Source organism: Giraffa tippelskirchi, chromosome 4, assembly GCF_054371585.1.
Source record: "Giraffa tippelskirchi isolate mGirTip1 chromosome 4, T2T-mGirTip1v1.2.pri, whole genome shotgun sequence".
NCBI classification, from domain to species: domain Eukaryota; kingdom Metazoa; phylum Chordata; class Mammalia; order Artiodactyla; family Giraffidae; genus Giraffa; species Giraffa tippelskirchi.
In genome coordinates, this window is record NC_137278.1 from 158,788,345 (window position 1) to 158,805,801 (window position 17,457).

Here is a 17,457-nt window from a genome sequence, read left to right on the forward strand (position 1 = left end):
ATGTTGCTCACTTATGAATAGTGATAACATATATGGTTCTACTTGCATGTATGAGAAACTATGTATGCATAAAGAATATCTGGAAACATCTTTAGTATTCACTAACAGAGTCTTCACTAAATAAAATATGATACATCCACAGAGTGGAATATCATGTGACCAGGAAAAGGAATGAGACTAATAAGTACTAAGATGGGTAACTCTCCAATATAAAGTTAAATAATAAAGCACAAACCAGATTTAGTAAGTTAATGTTGTGTTCAGCATACATTGAAGAAATTTGGAATAAATTATATAAAATTGGACATATGCATAGCATATTCCTGGAATGGTACACAAAGAAATTATTTCTAGTTATTGTCCTAAAGAAACCTGAGAGGCCTGCATATAGCAGGCCAAGTAGCAACAGTTAGAACTGGACATAGAACAATGGACTTGTTCAAAATTGGGAAAGGAATATGTCAAGACTGTATATTGTCACCCTGCTTATTTAACTTATATGCAGAGTGAATCATACGAAATACTAAGCTGGATGAATCACAAGCTGGAATCAAGATTGCCAGGAGAAAATCAACAACCTCAGATATGCAGATGATACCACTCTAATGGCAGAGAGTGAAGAGGAACTAAAGAGCCTTTTGATGGTAAAAGAGGAGGGTGAAAAAGCTGGCTTAAAACTCAACATTCAAAAACTAAGATTATGGCATCAGGTCGCATCACTTCATGGCAAATAGATGGGGAAAAAGTGGAAACAGTGACAGATTTTATTTTCCTGGGCTCCAAAATTGCTGCAGATGGTAACCGCAGCCAAAAAATTAGAAGACGCTTATTCCTTGGAAGAAAAGCTATGATAAAGCTAGACAGCATATTAAAAAGCAAAGATATCACTTTGCTGACAAAGATCCATATGGTTTTTGTCAGTAGTCAAGGCTATGGTTTTTCCAGTAGTCATGTATGGATGTGAGAGTTGGACCATAAGGAAGACTAAGCACTGAAGAATTGATGCTTTCAAATTGTGGTGCTGGAGAAGACTCTTGAGAGTCCCTTGGACAGCAAGGAGATAAAACCAGTCAGTCCTAAAGGAAATCAGTCCTGAATATTCTTTGGAAGGACTGATGCTGAAGCTGAAGCTCCAATACTCTGGGTACCTGACGTGAGGAGTCGACTCACTGGAAAAGACCCTGGTGCTGGGAAAGATTGAGCAGGAGGAGAAGTGGGTGACAGAGGATGAGATGGCTGGATGGCATCACCAACTCAGTGGACATGAATTTGAGCAATCTCTGAGAGATAGTGAAAGACAGGGAAGCCTGGCATTCTGCAGACCACGGGGTCACAAAGAGTTGGACACCAATTAGTAATTGAACAACAACAACAATTGTCCTAAAGGAAAGTAATTGTGGCTCAGTATCAGGGGTAGAGGAAGATTTATTTTTAACTCTACCTCTTTGCACTCATTAGCCAATGTCTTTACAATACGTATTCACTACCTATTCAGAAAAAAATACAATTACACATTTTCATTTTTTTCACAAAAAGCTCAAGAAGAATTTCCCAAAGTAAAGTTATGACAGCTTAACAACTTAGGTTAATTTTTTAAAAATAGAACTGATAAACCATGGTGTCCTGCATACAGTAGGTGCCTAAGAAATATCCATTCATCTCCCTTCTCCACACTTGGACTAGTAGCACAGATACTATAACATCACCTTTTTGTTTAGGGATGTCGTAGGTGCTACCTTTATGTTATGGCTTTGGAGATGTCAAGTGTTAACTGGGATGAGGCTGCCCTGATCCTATGACATGCCCTGGAAGTTAGTTATTTCCCCCCAATAAATCCCAGAAATATGTTTGCTTACTTTTTATACCCCCTCATCAAAATGGAAGGCAGCTTGTATAATGTATATCTTCACAGTTAGTGTGGTATTGTAAGCTGTCTGCAAATTTTATTACTACATTAAGGGCTGAAGCAAACTTTTCCAGTTATTACATCCTCTGCACTAACATCCTCACTCTCCTTGTCAGTCTCTTAATTTTTCGGCAGTTAAAACACTCTCTTTTATTTCTGTATCAGAGACTCTGTGTGCCTTGCTAACCTCTTTGTCGACTTCAGTCACCTCTTCTCACTTTCATGAAGTTTGTTGATTGATTGCTTCTCACAGGGTATGGCTGGCTTTCCAGCCTTTTGTCTAAATTTAAAACACTGGAGCCATCCTTCAGAAAGTACACAGTGCTCAATCAATTGCATTTGCTCATAAAATATCTTTTGTTTTTTGGAATAAAAGTCTCTTGATTCTGACTCCTTATTTCCGTTCCCATTGCTTCTGCCTGAGTCCAGGTCCTCTTCATCTTGTCTGGAATATGTCAATTAGCTCTTAACTAGTCGGCATGCTCTCAGACTCCCTACTAGCAGTTCATTTTCCACTTTACTGGTAAATTTTAAAAACAGGGTTCTGAAAAACAGATTTATGCATTCATTCGTTCATTCATCAAACATTTATTAAACAACTCCTTTGTGTCAGGCATCACGCTAGGAACTGGGAACACAAAGACATGTTTTTCCTATGCAGGCACTGTGAGCTTTGAGTCTAGTCCAGGGGGTCAATGAGTAGACGAACACATGATTTATAGTCCATGAGGTTAGGCCCAGCATGCCATGGTAGAAGCCAGCAGGGGAGGACAGTTTCTCAGTCTTTGCCACTTGATCAAATTGGAGAGAGGCAGAGGGACGTGTTTTAACATGCCCTCTCCAAGGGCAAAGGCTGGACAAGTGATGCATAGCATATGTGATCAGTAAGGCTGAACAGATAGTCAGAGAGGAGCTGCAAACAACAGCATGAGGCAGTAAAGGGCCTAGTGCTCAGTCGCTCGGTCGTGTCCAACTCTTTGTGATCTCATGGACTGTAGCCCACCAGGCTCCTCCGTCCAAGGAATTTTCCAGGCAAGAATACTAGAGTGGGTTGCCATTTCCTCCTCTAGGGGATCTTCCCAAACCAGGGATCTAACCCGAATCTCTTTCATCGCCTGCACTGGCAGGTGGACACTTTACCACTAGCACCACCTGCAAAGGAGTTTAGACTTTATTCTAAAGGGCCTAGGTTTTAAGTAGAGTAGTCATATGGTCAGATTTGTATATTATAAAGAGCATGATGGTAAGAGTTTCAGTAGTTCAGTTGCTCAGCCGTGTCCAACTCTTTGCGATGGCATGGACTGCAGCATGCCAGGCTTCCCTGTCCATTACCAACGCCTGGAGCGTGCTCAAACTCACGCCCATCGAGTTGGTGATGCCATCCAACCATCTCATCTTCTGCCGTCCCCTTCACCTCCTGCCTTAAATCTATAATAACACACACACACATACACACACACACACATATATATATACTTCATACACACTATACTATATACTTTATAACACATATATATGCTTTATACACACTATACTATATGTAACACACACACATATGTATATATGGAGAAGGCAATGGCACCCCACTCCAGTACTCTTGCCTGGGAAACTCCATTGACAGAGGAGCCTGGTAGGCTGCAGCCCATGGGGTTGCGAAGAGTTGGACACGACTGAGCGACTTCACTTTCACTTTTCACTTTCATGCAGTGGAGGAGGAAATGGGAACCCACTCCAGTATTCTTGCCTGGAGAATCCCAGGGATGGAGGAGCCTGGTGGGCTGCCGTCTATGGGGTCGCACAGAGTCGGACACGACTGACGCGACTTAGCAGTAGCAGTAGCATATATATATATATACTTTATGCATATACAGACATATAGAGCTTAGCAAACTGTGTGCTCCATAAATATTATATGTCATTGTATCAATGTTATATATTAATGTATCATATATTGTTTCATATATTCTAATCTTCACTTTCCTGTCTTCATTTTCAGAGATTTAGCTGTCTTTTCTTTCTTCTATTTGCCCTTATTCTTCCTGTCCCTACTCTTACCCTATTTTATCTCCCAACTTTTTGGCTCCCATCCCTTTCAAAATTGATTTAATAACCTCAAGAACGGTACACTACAATTAAGGCAGTTGCTGCTCCCTATCTTTCTCGTTTTGAGGCTCCCTATCAATCTTTACAGCTTTTTTAGGACTTCAATTTCTGCTCTGAAAAAGTGTTTTCTCCACATTTATTAGTTTTCCAGTTATTTGCGATATTGGTGCAAATAACCAGGGCTTATGTACCTAGTTCAGAAACACAATCCAAGTATGTACTTGTGCTGAAAGAATAATAACACTGTTTGTAGAAGAAATGCCCTATATTTTATTTTATAAGGACTCTCAGCAAAAATTGTCAGTAGTGCTTTAAAAAATAAAAGGGCTCTGGTATAAGGAGCATATGAAAGCTCAATTCACCTACTTCTTTTTCCACTCTGAGAAGCATCTCCTTCCAAAAAATTCCCAACTAGATGGGAATGTTCCTGACCCCACAGGATGATTTGGAAAAAAGATCACAGGTTTTGAAGTCTGATTAACTCAAGACACTTATGCTTGCCATTACTTCTTAGTCTGCTGCTTTGTAAATTGCATCGGGTATTCTCGGCTCTCCATGGCTTCATCTTCCGGGAAGCCTTTCCCAAACCCACATCCATGTTCATTTTCCTTTCATACATTTTGTAACTTTTCTCTGAGGCAACTCTCAAGAGTTTCCGCTTTTCATTTAAGTATGTAATTATTTATGATCGTCTGCCCCTTATACTGTATTAGCTCCACCGAGCTAGAGACCACGAGCGCTGATTAAACCCTGTATTCCTAGGCTAAACTCAGCACTGTACACCCAGTCTAGCCGAGTGCCTGGCATGCAAGAGGCAGTCAGCGAACAAATGGATGACAAAAGGGAAGCAGCCAGCGGCACCAGCGCCTCCCTGGCGCAGAGAGGAGCCGCCCAGGCCCTCAGTTCCCGCCCTTCCCTCCCAGGCGCTTGGATCAGGACCCCAACCCAGGTCCAGCACTGTCCCTGGCCCTGCCCCGTCAACTTGAGCCCCTCCTTGGGGAAGCGCCTCTCCCGCTGACGCCGCTCGGGGGCGGGACTTCCGGCCTCCGAAGTTTAACAGTTCGGGCGGGAGCCGGAAGCCCAGCGCCGGAGCGGGCCGCGCTGAGGCCCCCGGTGTACGGCGGCTGAGAGGTGAGGTTCCGGAGGTCCTGGGGTAGGGCCCGCCGCCCGCCGCGTACTTGCTCTCTCCTGGTTGCCCACCCACCCTCCGATCACCTCAGGGGGCGGTCGGAGGTCCCTGGGCTTCCCGCGTCTCAGCGCGTCGGGCAGGGGCGCGGCGGCCGCGTTGGCGCGGAAGTGCCCGGGAGCCGCGGGCCGGGGTCGCGCACCTCCGCCTGCAGCGGCCTCCGGTTGGGCCTGAGAGGTGGCCCGGGGCGACTGGGGCAGGTCGGCGGTGGCTCCGGGGGGCTGCACTGACTCCGGAAAGTTTGCCGCTTGCCCGCAGTCCCGTTACCTTTTTGTAAACCTCTCAAATTCGACTCGTTTAGCAGGCACTCGAATGCATTTAACAAGGTAACTCCAGTTGAGCAAGACTCCTGCGAGTAAAATGCATTTTGGGTGAAAGAAAGTTGGAGAGCTTTTGCTTAAGCTAAGTGTCGTAGCGGAGTTGTTTCTTGTAGCCGCGAGGCTGATAGTGTTACCGCCTTGTGTCCTGACAGCTCACTTTTGATGGGAGCCTGTTTCTGAGGCCGATAATGTCGCGCCCTTAAGTGTGCTCAGTTCTCAGAACACTGGTTGATGGGCCTTTCCCCGCTCTACTTTGAGAGGAGCAAACAGACATTAAGTGACTCGGCCAAACTGACTGTCACCTAACTCTGGGGCAGGTCATCTGAGCCAGGACTAAAGTGATCACCGCTACATCACACCGCTCAACAGGTGTGGTCTAAGATTACAGTGAAGACATCTTTCAGTGTTTCCCGGGTTTACAGATGCTTTTCCAGCATTTCATTGTTGTTGAGTAGGAATCCAAAGGGCATAAGTTATAACATGTTAAGGCACCACATCCAAACACTGTCTACATTTCAACAGATGACTAAGGGCTCTTAGTAGAACTGTGTTTATCTGCTGAATGAAGCAGAGTGAATCACGTAAGTGACTTTCCTAGTTAACGAAATTTCAGCCTCATTATAAACACATTAAAAATTTTGCCTCTTGAGAGTTGAAAGGGCCCTGTATTTTATTATGTCTTTAAGTTGTCCTCTGAAATATACTTACAAATGTGATCTGTTGTTGATGATTTGGGAACATCACTTATGCTCTGCTACACTCTTGGCACTGTCTGCACCAGGAAGATGTGAAGGTATATTTTTAGGCCATACCCTTCCCTTCCCCTTTCTCCCAGGCTGTTTTTGACCTTTTGTTTGTTTGTTTGTTTGTTTTACCCATCATGCATTACTATGTGTGTTTTGTCTTCTAGACTGCCTTGGTTTGTGAAATCACTTTGTAGGAATTATGCGTTCGAACTGTGTACTGTGAATAGATAACACAAGCGAAGGCATTGTGGATCAGGTGTTGGTGTAGGGACTTAGTGACATCTTCTCAAGTTGTATTTGCTAATTTTAGAGTTATTTGGAAGACCTGCAGTGCTGATATTCCAACCTGCAGGAGTGCTACAGTTTATCATATCTTTTTTTTTTTTTTAAGATGAGGAAGTTACCTATCCAACAGTTATTTGTTGAGTACCAACTGTGTGCCAGGAATGTTTGAAGACCAGTAATTAACAAGACAAGATCTGTTCTCAAGATCTTTGTTTTGCTCAAGTCAAGGACCACAGATGTTATGAGAATAAGAATTGCAGATAGCAGGAAGGGCCATGAAAAAACGGAACAGGAGAATGGGATATAGAACAACCAGTATGGAGTTGCTTTAGCCGTAGTGGTCAGGGAAGGCCTTTCCGAGGAAGAAACATGAGCTGAGACTGGGATGATGTGAAGGAGATGACCATGGGAACTTGGGAAAGATCATTCCTGGCAGACGAGGTAACAGAAACATTTGTAGGTGAGAAAGAAGACCAGTGTGTTTGGTGGCCCCAGGGAAGAAAGGAAAGTTACGTCAGGCCGGTTTGTGAAATGCTCCACACTAAGGAGGCTGCATTTCATTGTAATTGCTGCGGAGAGCCATTGGGAAGGTCAACTAAGACAGTGATCCGGTTTACATTTTAGGAAGATCCATCCAGTAACTCAGCTTTGTGGTGAGCACAGTCTCTGGGACACAAATGAATGTGTGGAGCCACTTGTTTTGGATAAGATGCCTCATTTTAACTTTTTTTTTTTTTTTGGTAACCTACTCTCAATTGTTTTTAAAGCATGTTGTTTTAAACAATTTGTAGGTGCAGTCATGCAGGAAAACCTCAGATTTGCTTCATCGGGAGATGATGTTAAAATATGGGATTCTTCATCTATGACACTGGTGGATAAATTCAACCCACACACCACACCACATGTTATCAGCTCAGTGTGTTGGAGCAGCAATAGTATCCTTTAAAAAAAAAGTAGCCACTTTTTGTTATGTTAAACAACCAGTAGCAATGAAACTTTTGTGTGTGATCCATAATGAGAAATACATTTGGCATAGCTGTGAAAGATAAAGTGAAATAGGAATTTAATAAACTGTATGTCATATGATAGGGGCTTTCCAAGTGGCTCAGTATTAAAGAATCCACCTGCCAAGCAGGAAATGTGGATTCAATGCCTGGGTCAGGAAGATCCATTGGAGAAGGAAATGGCAATCCACTCCGGTATTCTTGCTTGGGAAATACCATGGACAGAGGAGCCAGGCAGGCTATAGTCCATGGGGTTGCAAAGATTCGGACATGACTTAGCAACTAAACAATGACATATCATATGATTGAAAACTGATATTCTCCATTGATTTCATTAAAAAATTTATTTGCAACCCACTACATTGAAAAGCACTGGTATTAAAAATATATGTTAGCTACTAGATGCAGGCCATAGAGTTTTGTTATCAACAGTTCTTTATTAAATTAAATAGAATAAGGTAGGTAACGATGGAAATAATCCTAAAAGTTCTGGAATGATGTTTTGCATCTACATTTGTGTATTTGTGGATCTAGTTGGGAAATTGAAGACAAAAGCAAAAGTTGAGGGAGGAGATAAAAATTGTAGAACATTTCCATGTTACTGTTGTACTTTCTGTATTTCTCTTCCATTGTATCTGTGTTGAAAAATAGTCTTGTTTCCCAAAAAGACAGATAAATTATCTTGATTGAATTTTCCTAAGGTTGTTATATTTCTGATTCCCACCCTTCCTGTCTTAGTAAATTTCTGTGTACTAGGTCACTTCAATTGTGTCCAACTCTTTGCAACCCTACGGACTGTAGGGTCCGAACCCACCAGGCTCCTCTGTCCATGGGATTCTTCAGGCAAGAATACTAGTATGGGTTGCTATGCCCTCCTCCAGGGAATCTTCCCAACCAAGGGGTTGAACCCACATCTCTTAGGTCTCCGGCATTGGCAGGCAGTTTCTTTACCACTAGTGCCACTTGGGAAGCCCGAATTTATTTATTTGACTTCTTTGAGTCTTAGTTGAGTCATGTGTGATCTTTTATTGCGGTGTGCAGGCTCTCTGCAGGCTCTTTATTTGTGGCGCTCCCCAGTGGCATGTAGGATCTTAGTTCCCTGACCAGGAATCAAACCCATGTCCCTTCCATTGCAAGGCAGACACTTAACCACTGGACTACCAGGGAAGTTCCTGGTGGATAAAATAAACTCATAAATAGGGATTTCTCATTTTGGGCCAGATAATGTTTTGTCATGGAGGCTGCCTTGTGCATTGCAGGATGGTTAGAAGCCTTCCTGACCTCTACCAGTGAGATACCAGTAGCCCCAGTGGTAACAGCTGCGAAGCATCTTCAGGATTGCCACATACCGATTCTGTGAGGGGCCAGAATCATCCTCCGTTGAGAACCATTGCTGGAAACAAAGTACTGTTACCACCTTTTGTATGAAAATGTTCTGTATTCTTGGTATGGTAGAAATAATCATTCTTTTGTGGAACTCATACAGTGTTTCTTAAACAACAGATTAAACTTGAACATGTGCCTGATCTTATCAGTATCAAAGTAGTAATATTCTGCTTCCTGATGAAAGTAAAAATATCAAAGCTTTAAATTATGAATGATTCATGAACAAAAACGTTAGAAAGTTTTCATGCCCAGTCTAATTATTCTTGTAAAGATATAACAAAAATGACAAGTTTTCTTATTGAATTAAACTTTCCTCTTCATCATTCCTTGATTTTGTATTAAAGTAGCAAAGTAAGTTACTTTGGCTCCCTGTTAATCAAACTCATGTGAGGGGACTGTGTTTTTGAAGGCCTCTGCAGATCTATAGTGGGGGGAAATGTTTAAAGAGAGTGACAAATATGTGATGTTGCTTCTATTATTAGATTTTTATTATGTTTATAGCTTAATTTTCCCTGTTACTTGCTACATAAAAGTACCAGTTCCTGGTGATTATTTTTATTTCAAGGAGTTTTATTAGGAGTTGGCATTTACTGATAAACCACTTAAAGGTCTAGCAACAAAACTGATGTGACTATGACTATGTGATGGTGTCCTTTGGGTTTTAGAAACTGATTTCTGTAGTTTTCTTGTATAAGTACATGTGCACTGGAAACCGTTGTATTGTTTTATTCCTATTGAGGCTTTGATGCCTTCCATAGAGGTTAATTACTGAAGACCAAGGGATTCCCAGACTCAGATGTTTGGGGACCGCTTATCATGGATTCCAAGGACAGAGTTAATAGTGAGGTACCATGAAGATCAGTTTTCTTTTTTTTAAAAAATCAGTTAATTATTTTTTTGGCCCTCCAGGTTATACTCCTCACTTTCTTAAGACTTCTAAAACTGTATGAGAAATAAATGGGGTAACGAGTATACTTTTGTAGTATCTTCTTTCAGTCCTTTCTTTAATATATTCTATAGAGAAGAGTAACAATAAACATAGGAAGAAGCCAAGGAAAGGGAAAATGATTTATTTTTCTCAATGCTGTAAAATCTAGATAGGTGGAAGGGATTTTGTTTGAATCATATATCATGATAAAATTACAGTCCATGGTCTGATCACAAAATAGCTGAATGTTCTACAAATCACTTAAAGTAATGCAGTTTGGACTTTGCTTGTTAAAAGTATTTATTTAAACTTCTGATATTTTGTTTTGACTCTCAAAATCAGACTCTTGTTCTTGGTTGTATTATTGTGTTTAGTCATGTAAGTTTTAAAATACTTACATTATTTTGTGTTTACCGATTATTTCACTTATTTATGTGAAATAAGGTAAATTTAATTTTCAATTATTAAATCAAATTTTAAATAATTATTAGTTATTTTAATAATTTAAAATTGTATTTTAAATAATTTAAATTTAATTGAGCCAAAATAAAGTTAAAATAAAACTCATAGTTGCTGTATAATCGCACTTACTTATATTTGCTACATACACTGTAATATTCTTTTTTTTTAATTTATTTATTTTAATTGGAGGCTAATTACTTTGCCAATGGCACCCCACTCCAGTACTCTTGCCTGGACAATCCCACGGACGGAGGAGCCTGGTAGGCTGCAGTCCATGGGGTCTCGAAGAATCAGACACGACTGAGCGACTTCACTTTCACTTTTGACTTTCACGCATTGGAGAAGGAAATGGCAACCCACTCCAGTGTTCTTGCCTGGAGAATCCCAGGAACGGCGGAGCCTGGTGGGCTGCCGTCTGTGGGGTCGCACAGAGTCGGACACGACTGAAGCGACTTAGTAGTAGTAGTAGTAATTACTTTGCAATATTGTAGTGTTTTTTCCCATACACTGACATGAATCAGCCATGGGTGTACATATGTTCCCCATCCTGAACCCCCCTCCCACCTCCTTCCCCATCCCATCCCTCAGGGTCATCCCAGTGCACCAGCCCTGAGCACCTTGTCTCATGCATCAAACCTGGACTGGCGATCTGTTTCACATATGATAATATACATGTTTCAGTGCTATTCTCTCAAATCATCCCACCGTTGCCTTCTCCCACAGAGTCCAAAAGACTGTTCTATACATCTGTGTCTCTTTTGCTGTCTCGCATAGAGGGTCATCATTACCATCTTTCTAAATTCCATATATATGCGTTAGTATATTGTATTGGTGTTTTTCTTTCTGGCTTACTTCACTCTGTAATATTCTTAATACATTTAAAATTGAAACGCTCTATCACAAACATTCCAGTCCATTCCATTCCAGAAAATATCAGGCTTTATTTTTTAGTGGAAAAATAGGAGACTAATGTGGATATTTTCCTAGCTTAAACTGGTATCAAGCACTGCATTACTAAATAATATCTTAAACCATATTTATGGAAGAAAAGGCTGATTGGTATTTGCCTGATGTTGCTTTTATCATGCTCTCATTCTTGAAGGATAAAATTAGATCTTCTGGCCTACTCTTTGAAAATGGGGTAGTATTTCACATGGGTTAAATAGCTTTCAAGTGATAGCAAAGTCAAAAAGGATAGTTCTTCCCTGCAGTAATAAAGAGAATTAGTCTTAGTAATTAGTAATCTGAGCCAGTTTTGAAAGCTAATGTATCAGCTATATTCATTGTCTTCTTAGTGTTAGTGTGCTTGCTTTTATCGTCACATTTCTTTATAATGATAGTTGAATGATATAATGCTAGAACTGCTCTTGGATTGTTTGTTACTCCATAACTCTTGTTTTAGATAACTTTCTAGTGACAGCATCTTCCAGTGGTGACAAAATAGTTGTTTCAAGCTGCAAATGTAAACCTGTCCCTCTTTTAGAGCTTGGTGAAGGGGTAAGTGATTTTTTTTTTTTTTAACTTTTAAAAATCTTAGTCCTACTTGCGTGGTAATTGCTTATTTATTATGGTGCTAACAACTAAGTATAAAGGAGTTTAAAAGGATTATTCTTAACCTGAGCTTAAAATAATACAGTTAACATTTGAAGGTGAGATAAGTGTGGTTACTGAAACATCTTTAAGTAAAATAATATTGGATCCTAGGGGAGCAATCAAGGACTTAGATTTCATCAGGCAGGTAGCATCTCCATTTTCCCTCTGTTGGAGGTTTCCTGGTATTGCTGTGACTTTTTAGGACTATGTTCCACCAAGGTTGCTAGGTTGATCTGACCAAAAGAGTCCTGATGATGTAGCCCTTTCCTTACTGACAATGGGCTCAGCACCATCAGCTAAAGACCCTTATCTGATGGTGACCTTCTGCTTTAGCTTCGGTCCAATGGGTACTACCTGAGCCTCTCCAAGCCCTCCTGTAACAGAATGGGCTTTGTCAAAATGAGCTTTGGTCCCAGAGCATTTAAATGAATTTCTCACTATATATTCTTACCCTTTTGTTTCATAAGTTAATCCTTCTGATTCAGGATAATGCTGGCTTTTTCATTTCCAATCACACACTTCTTGAAAGCTGTTTCCATTTTAAATAAGATCTAAATAAAAAGGAATATATAGTTGGTGGTTCTTTTTTTAAATTTCAAAGTTTTATAGTGGACTCTAAACCATAATGAATTGTCATGATTTTACACACTGGAGTAGGTAAGGCAGCCCAATTAGTAATTGCTCTACTCCAGTTGCTTTGGAGTGGAACACAGCAGGACCACACAATATCAGTTAATCTAACATATTAATAAAAATGACTTAGAATTTCTAGCAGTCCTTTCCTAAAGGTGTCTGGTAGGATTGATCTCAGCATCAGTTCCAGCCCACAGGTGATGGAGACTGGGACAGACAGAGTATTTGTTAAGGGTAGGAATGGCAGTTGCCTTTCAGCCTCAGTAAGTGGAATTGAGGCATGTGGGATCTAGTTCCCAGACCAGGGATTGAATCTGCATCCCCAGAGTGCCACTGGGCGATAAAGGTAAACTGTACTCTTCAAGAGGAGGCAGAACATCTTAGTCATTTTTAGATCTTCAGATCATTTCCAAGTTGATCAGCGAACATTTGTTGGATTAAATATCAACATCAAAACAGTTTTGATTTTGGGACTGCCCTGGTAGTCCAGTGGTTAAGAATCCTCCTTCCAATGCAAGGGATGCAGGTTCCATCCCTGGCCCAGAACTAGGTCTCACATGCCTCAACAAAAGACCCTGCATGCTGCAACTAAGACCTGACACAGCCAAAACAAATAAAAAGCCAAAAAACAAAAACAATTTTGATTTCCACTTCTTCCACTATTTAAGGTGGAACTTTATTTAAAGTCCATATTAATTTTCTTTGATTTTGTATTTTACCTCTCTAAAGTAGACAGATTGGTCTTGACAGTATGATAATGGATATGGTAACCTAGAAATTTGACCTGATGTTATCTTTAAATTTTAAAATTCTACCTATTGCTTTTGTCTTAGGGTACAGGATTCCTGTAATAACTAACTTCCATTAATTATTTAAGTTCATTAGCTACATTAATAATACATTAACATAAAAAGATACTCTCTCATTAGGGTAAGCAGCTAAAAATATAGGTTTTGTTCTGAGCCCTTACAAATAATTTGAGTTGTTTTTGATGATTGAAATTTTAATATATTGATCTTTGATGGATGCCATTCTTATCTATTTTATTTAAAGGTAAACTCTTGATCTGCAGTAATAACCAGTTTCTAAATTTTATTAGTCTATTTAGACCAAAGTCAATTCCTCGAATGATGTCTGCAAGAGAATTATAGTGACCATACTGAAATATTGATGTAATGTGTTCCTGATATTTTTGTCTGTGTTAATAATTTTGACTCGGTTAGAATTTCAAAGCTGGAAGAAACCTTGGGGGAGAGAGAGGGGGCCATCTGCACCCTTTTAAGAATCTGGTGCTCTCTTGAGCGGAGGATGTTTTTGAAATGCATAGACTATCAAGAACAGTAGATCTGGTCCTCATCTCTCATTTCTCAACGGTAGAAATGTAGGCTCAGAAAGATGAGATTACTTGCCTAGAGCTATGTAATTTGCCTTAGGTCACAAAATGTACCCTTTGGAATTAACTTTTATTTCCCCCCCTTATGGTGTTCAGCTGGAGTGGGAATAATTCATGCAACTATATAGTGTATCTGAAAGTTAATAGGAAAAAAACCAACAACCATGCAACATTGTTCTTTGTAGCATAGTTACTGATGATACCACCAGATAGATGACATGCATACATACTCATTGTGAGAAAACTTGGTTACCGCTGTAGTTTTAGCCATTTGTTCTATAAATATTTATTGAACATGGATATGGTCTTTGCTCTAAGGAAACTGACATTCTGGTGAGAGACAGACAATAAACGAGTAAACAGTACCCAGTGATAGTGGTAAGTTGTTATGCAGAGAGCTGAAATACGTTATTGAGATAGCAGGTTACGTTAGGTGGGGAAGGGAAGTCTTCTGAAATTGTGGTATTTAAGTTGATATCTACTGACCAGGTGAAGTCATTCAAGCCAAGGTTCAGGGGAATTAACTTTCCAGGCAAGAAGAGCTGTGAAGTCTGGAGGCAAATATAGTGTTATCACATTTAAGGAATGGAAGATGGTCGTTGTGCCTAGAGAATCAGTGGGTGGGGAGGAAACTGGTAAGAGACCAGTTAAGAAAGGGCTGGATGAATAGGGCAATGAAAGCCAGGTTAATGATGAGTTTGGAATTTAGGTGTGATTGGAAGCCACTGAGGATTTTAAAATAAGACACACATGATCTGATTTACCTTTCATAAAGGTCACTCTATGTATGGAACATGGAATGTAGGGAAGCAAGAGAGGAAGGCAGACAACCAGTTAGGAAGCTGCTGTTGTGCTTTGACAAGTTTTGGATCAGGGTGCTTGCAGTGACGGTAGATAGAGGGGGTCCCTGTGAGGTATATTTTAGGGTTGGAGTTTAGACAACTTGCTGATAGACTGAGTGGAGGGAGAACGAGGAATCAAGGTTCCTTCTGAACTTCTATCTTGAGTAGCTGGATGAATGGGACCTTACAGTAGGGGGGAAGAGTGTAGAGTTAGTTTCTGATGACAAGATGTTTGAGACTTGGTCTGTTTTGGAGAGATGCACTGTGACTTGGGACTAGTATCTTGTCCTCTTTATAAAACTTCACCCTCTGTAAACTGAAGGATTTAAACTAGGCATTCTTCAAAGTCTCCTCTACCTTTAGAATTTTCTGAGCTGTGGGTTGATTTTAATTTGAGATGTTCTGTGGAGTAAAAGAGCAGGTTTTGTTAAAGGGAAATATGCAGGGCAAGTAAGCCCTAAAGGGACTCCACTTACTGGTTTCCTAAGCTTCCTCTGTCACCACCTTTATGTGGAAAGAACATGAATCTGATTGATTTCCTTAAAGCCATTTTGAACACTTTGCAGACTACTGAATCCTTGTGAAAGATGATGAGAGCTGAATCTTTAGTACAAGAATTGACATGTCTATAGCATTTCACTCAAATGTTTTTCATGCGCTTACTAAGTGTTGGATGAGAATTGAAAGTCAGCTCTGGTCTCTATTAACTTAACATGACTTTTTTTTTTTTTTAAATAGCAAAAGCAGACATGTGTCAGTTTAAATTCAACATCTATGTATTTGGTAAGCGGAGGCCTAAATAATACTGTTAATATTTGGGATTTAAAATCAAAAAGAGTTCATCGATCTCTTAAGGTAAGCAAATTTTTTTTTTAATCTTTACAGAAATGTGTTTATTAGTAATTACCAAAATTTAATTTTGAGCTTTTATGATAAAAATAAGCTGCTTCAGAATGAAGTGAGATTTGATAGGGAATATAAAGATGTGTAGCCAAAAGCTTACTATTTTGAGTTTATTTTTCCTTCCATGTATGTTACTATGTTATTGTGTTGCTGGGGTTAAAACTTTTTCCTTATTTTTTCACTTTGTTCTGCTCTTGAGTGGACCACTTCCTTCATTTTTAAAAAACTATGATTTGTCATTAAAGATCTTCTTAAGGTTCTTTGAAAAAATGAGAGTGATTTTGGGATGATAGTATTCAATCTGGTAATCAGTTTGGAGATATGGCTTCTTAGTTCTCTGCTGCTATTTGTGTTATTTTTGTGTGTATTTTCATCTTGGTAATAAAATGTTTCTAAAATAATTTACTATTTATAATTAGTGCTTCTTTAAATAGCTTTTGCAGTTTCAGAAAAACGAAAAGAATCATTGTGAAAGCCTCTGGTTGTGATTGCTTTTTTGGACTTCTGTCGTTTCAGTATTTGGAAGTTCATCTTTAAAATTGTTTTCAATTTTTGTCTTTCAAAAAAGTTTTAATATGCAAAATTTTAAACATATTTTATATATACACACACATACCTACACAGAGAAAGAATTTCCTAAAATGTAAAGGCATCTCCCAGCATGCCTCAGGGACCATTTGAGAAAGTTGTAAAATAAATGGAATATTATAGCTACAATTATTGTTATTACATTAATTATTAGATTCAAAGATTGGTTTGTTTCTGTTATTAAGATGTGACATCAAATTGTTAAAAACTATGCTGACCACTGTGCTCTTAGGCTAGATATCTTTAATTTAACCTTGGAAAACATAGTCCTTGTGAACTCAGTTTGTTCTAAATTAAACGGTTTTATTTCTTCAAAATGGATTCCCCTATAGATCAGGGAGACAGTGCTAGTATACTAGGAGGAAAGTAAGCTTGAATCCTAGCTTTGCCACTGGCAGTTCTGTGAGCATGCAGTTTGTTAACCTTAGTTAAGTCATCTGTAAAATAGGAAAAACGACTGCCTCCCATGCTTGTTCTAAAGATTAATAAAAAATTAAAACTCCAGCCTCAGTTGGTACTCAACAGATGGAAGCAGCGTCTATCAACTCTCAAACATACTATCTCAGTTTGACTTTGGGGCTTTTTTTTTTTTTTGCTCTCTTCCATTTTGCAGTGTTAGGTTTCATTCTCCTTCCCCTAACTTACCTCTATTTTTTTTTTTTTTAAATTTATTTATTTCAGTTGGGGGCTAATTACTTTACAATATTGTAGTGGTTTTTGCCATACATTGACATGAATCAGCCATGGGTTTACATGTGTTCCCCATCCTGAACCCCCCTCCCACCTCCCTCCCCATCCCATCCCTCTGGGTCATCCCAGTGCACCAGCCCTGAGCGTTTGTCTCATGCATCGAACCTGGAATGGTGTTCTGTTTCACATATGATAATATACATGTTTCAATGCTATTCTCTCAGAACGTCCCACCCTCACTTTCTCCCTCAGAGTCCATAAGACTGTTCTATGCATCTGTGTCTCTTATCCTAACTTACCTCTTAATCACTTTCTTTAAGGTTGAACTCAGGTTTCCTGTCTTCCATAAAGCTTCCTTTGTCAGCTCAGTTCATAGTGATGCCTCTTTCGCTTTCCTCTGACACTTTGCCTCTGCCACTCATTTAGAATTCATTCTGCTGTTTGCGTGTTCACTTAAAAGTCCTATCTTCCCAATTGAACAGTAATATT

The 17,457-nt window shown here is 39.7% G+C and overlaps 1 protein-coding gene across 6 annotated transcripts in view; it reads left to right on the forward strand.

Moving 5' to 3' along the window:
* Positions 1-5,091: 5,091 nt before the first annotated feature.
* The window catches only part of NEDD1 (NEDD1 gamma-tubulin ring complex targeting factor), a 45,811-nt gene continuing 33,445 nt past the window's right edge, over positions 5,092-17,457 (forward strand). Inside the window, exons 1-5 of one of the 6 annotated variants that reach the window (XM_081595354.1) lie at positions 5,092-6,096; positions 6,202-6,308; positions 7,338-7,481; positions 11,729-11,823; positions 15,526-15,642. In XM_081595354.1, the coding sequence (XP_081451480.1) occupies positions 6,242-6,308; positions 7,338-7,481; positions 11,729-11,823; positions 15,526-15,642 (423 nt within the window). In that variant the 5' untranslated portion in view covers positions 5,092-6,096; positions 6,202-6,241. Of the gene's footprint in view, positions 6,097-6,201; positions 6,309-7,337; positions 7,482-8,809; positions 8,955-11,728; positions 11,824-15,525; positions 15,643-17,457 lie in introns of all 6 variants that reach the window. The other 5 variants (XM_081595352.1, XM_081595353.1, XM_081595356.1 and 2 more) reach the window with 5 other exon arrangements.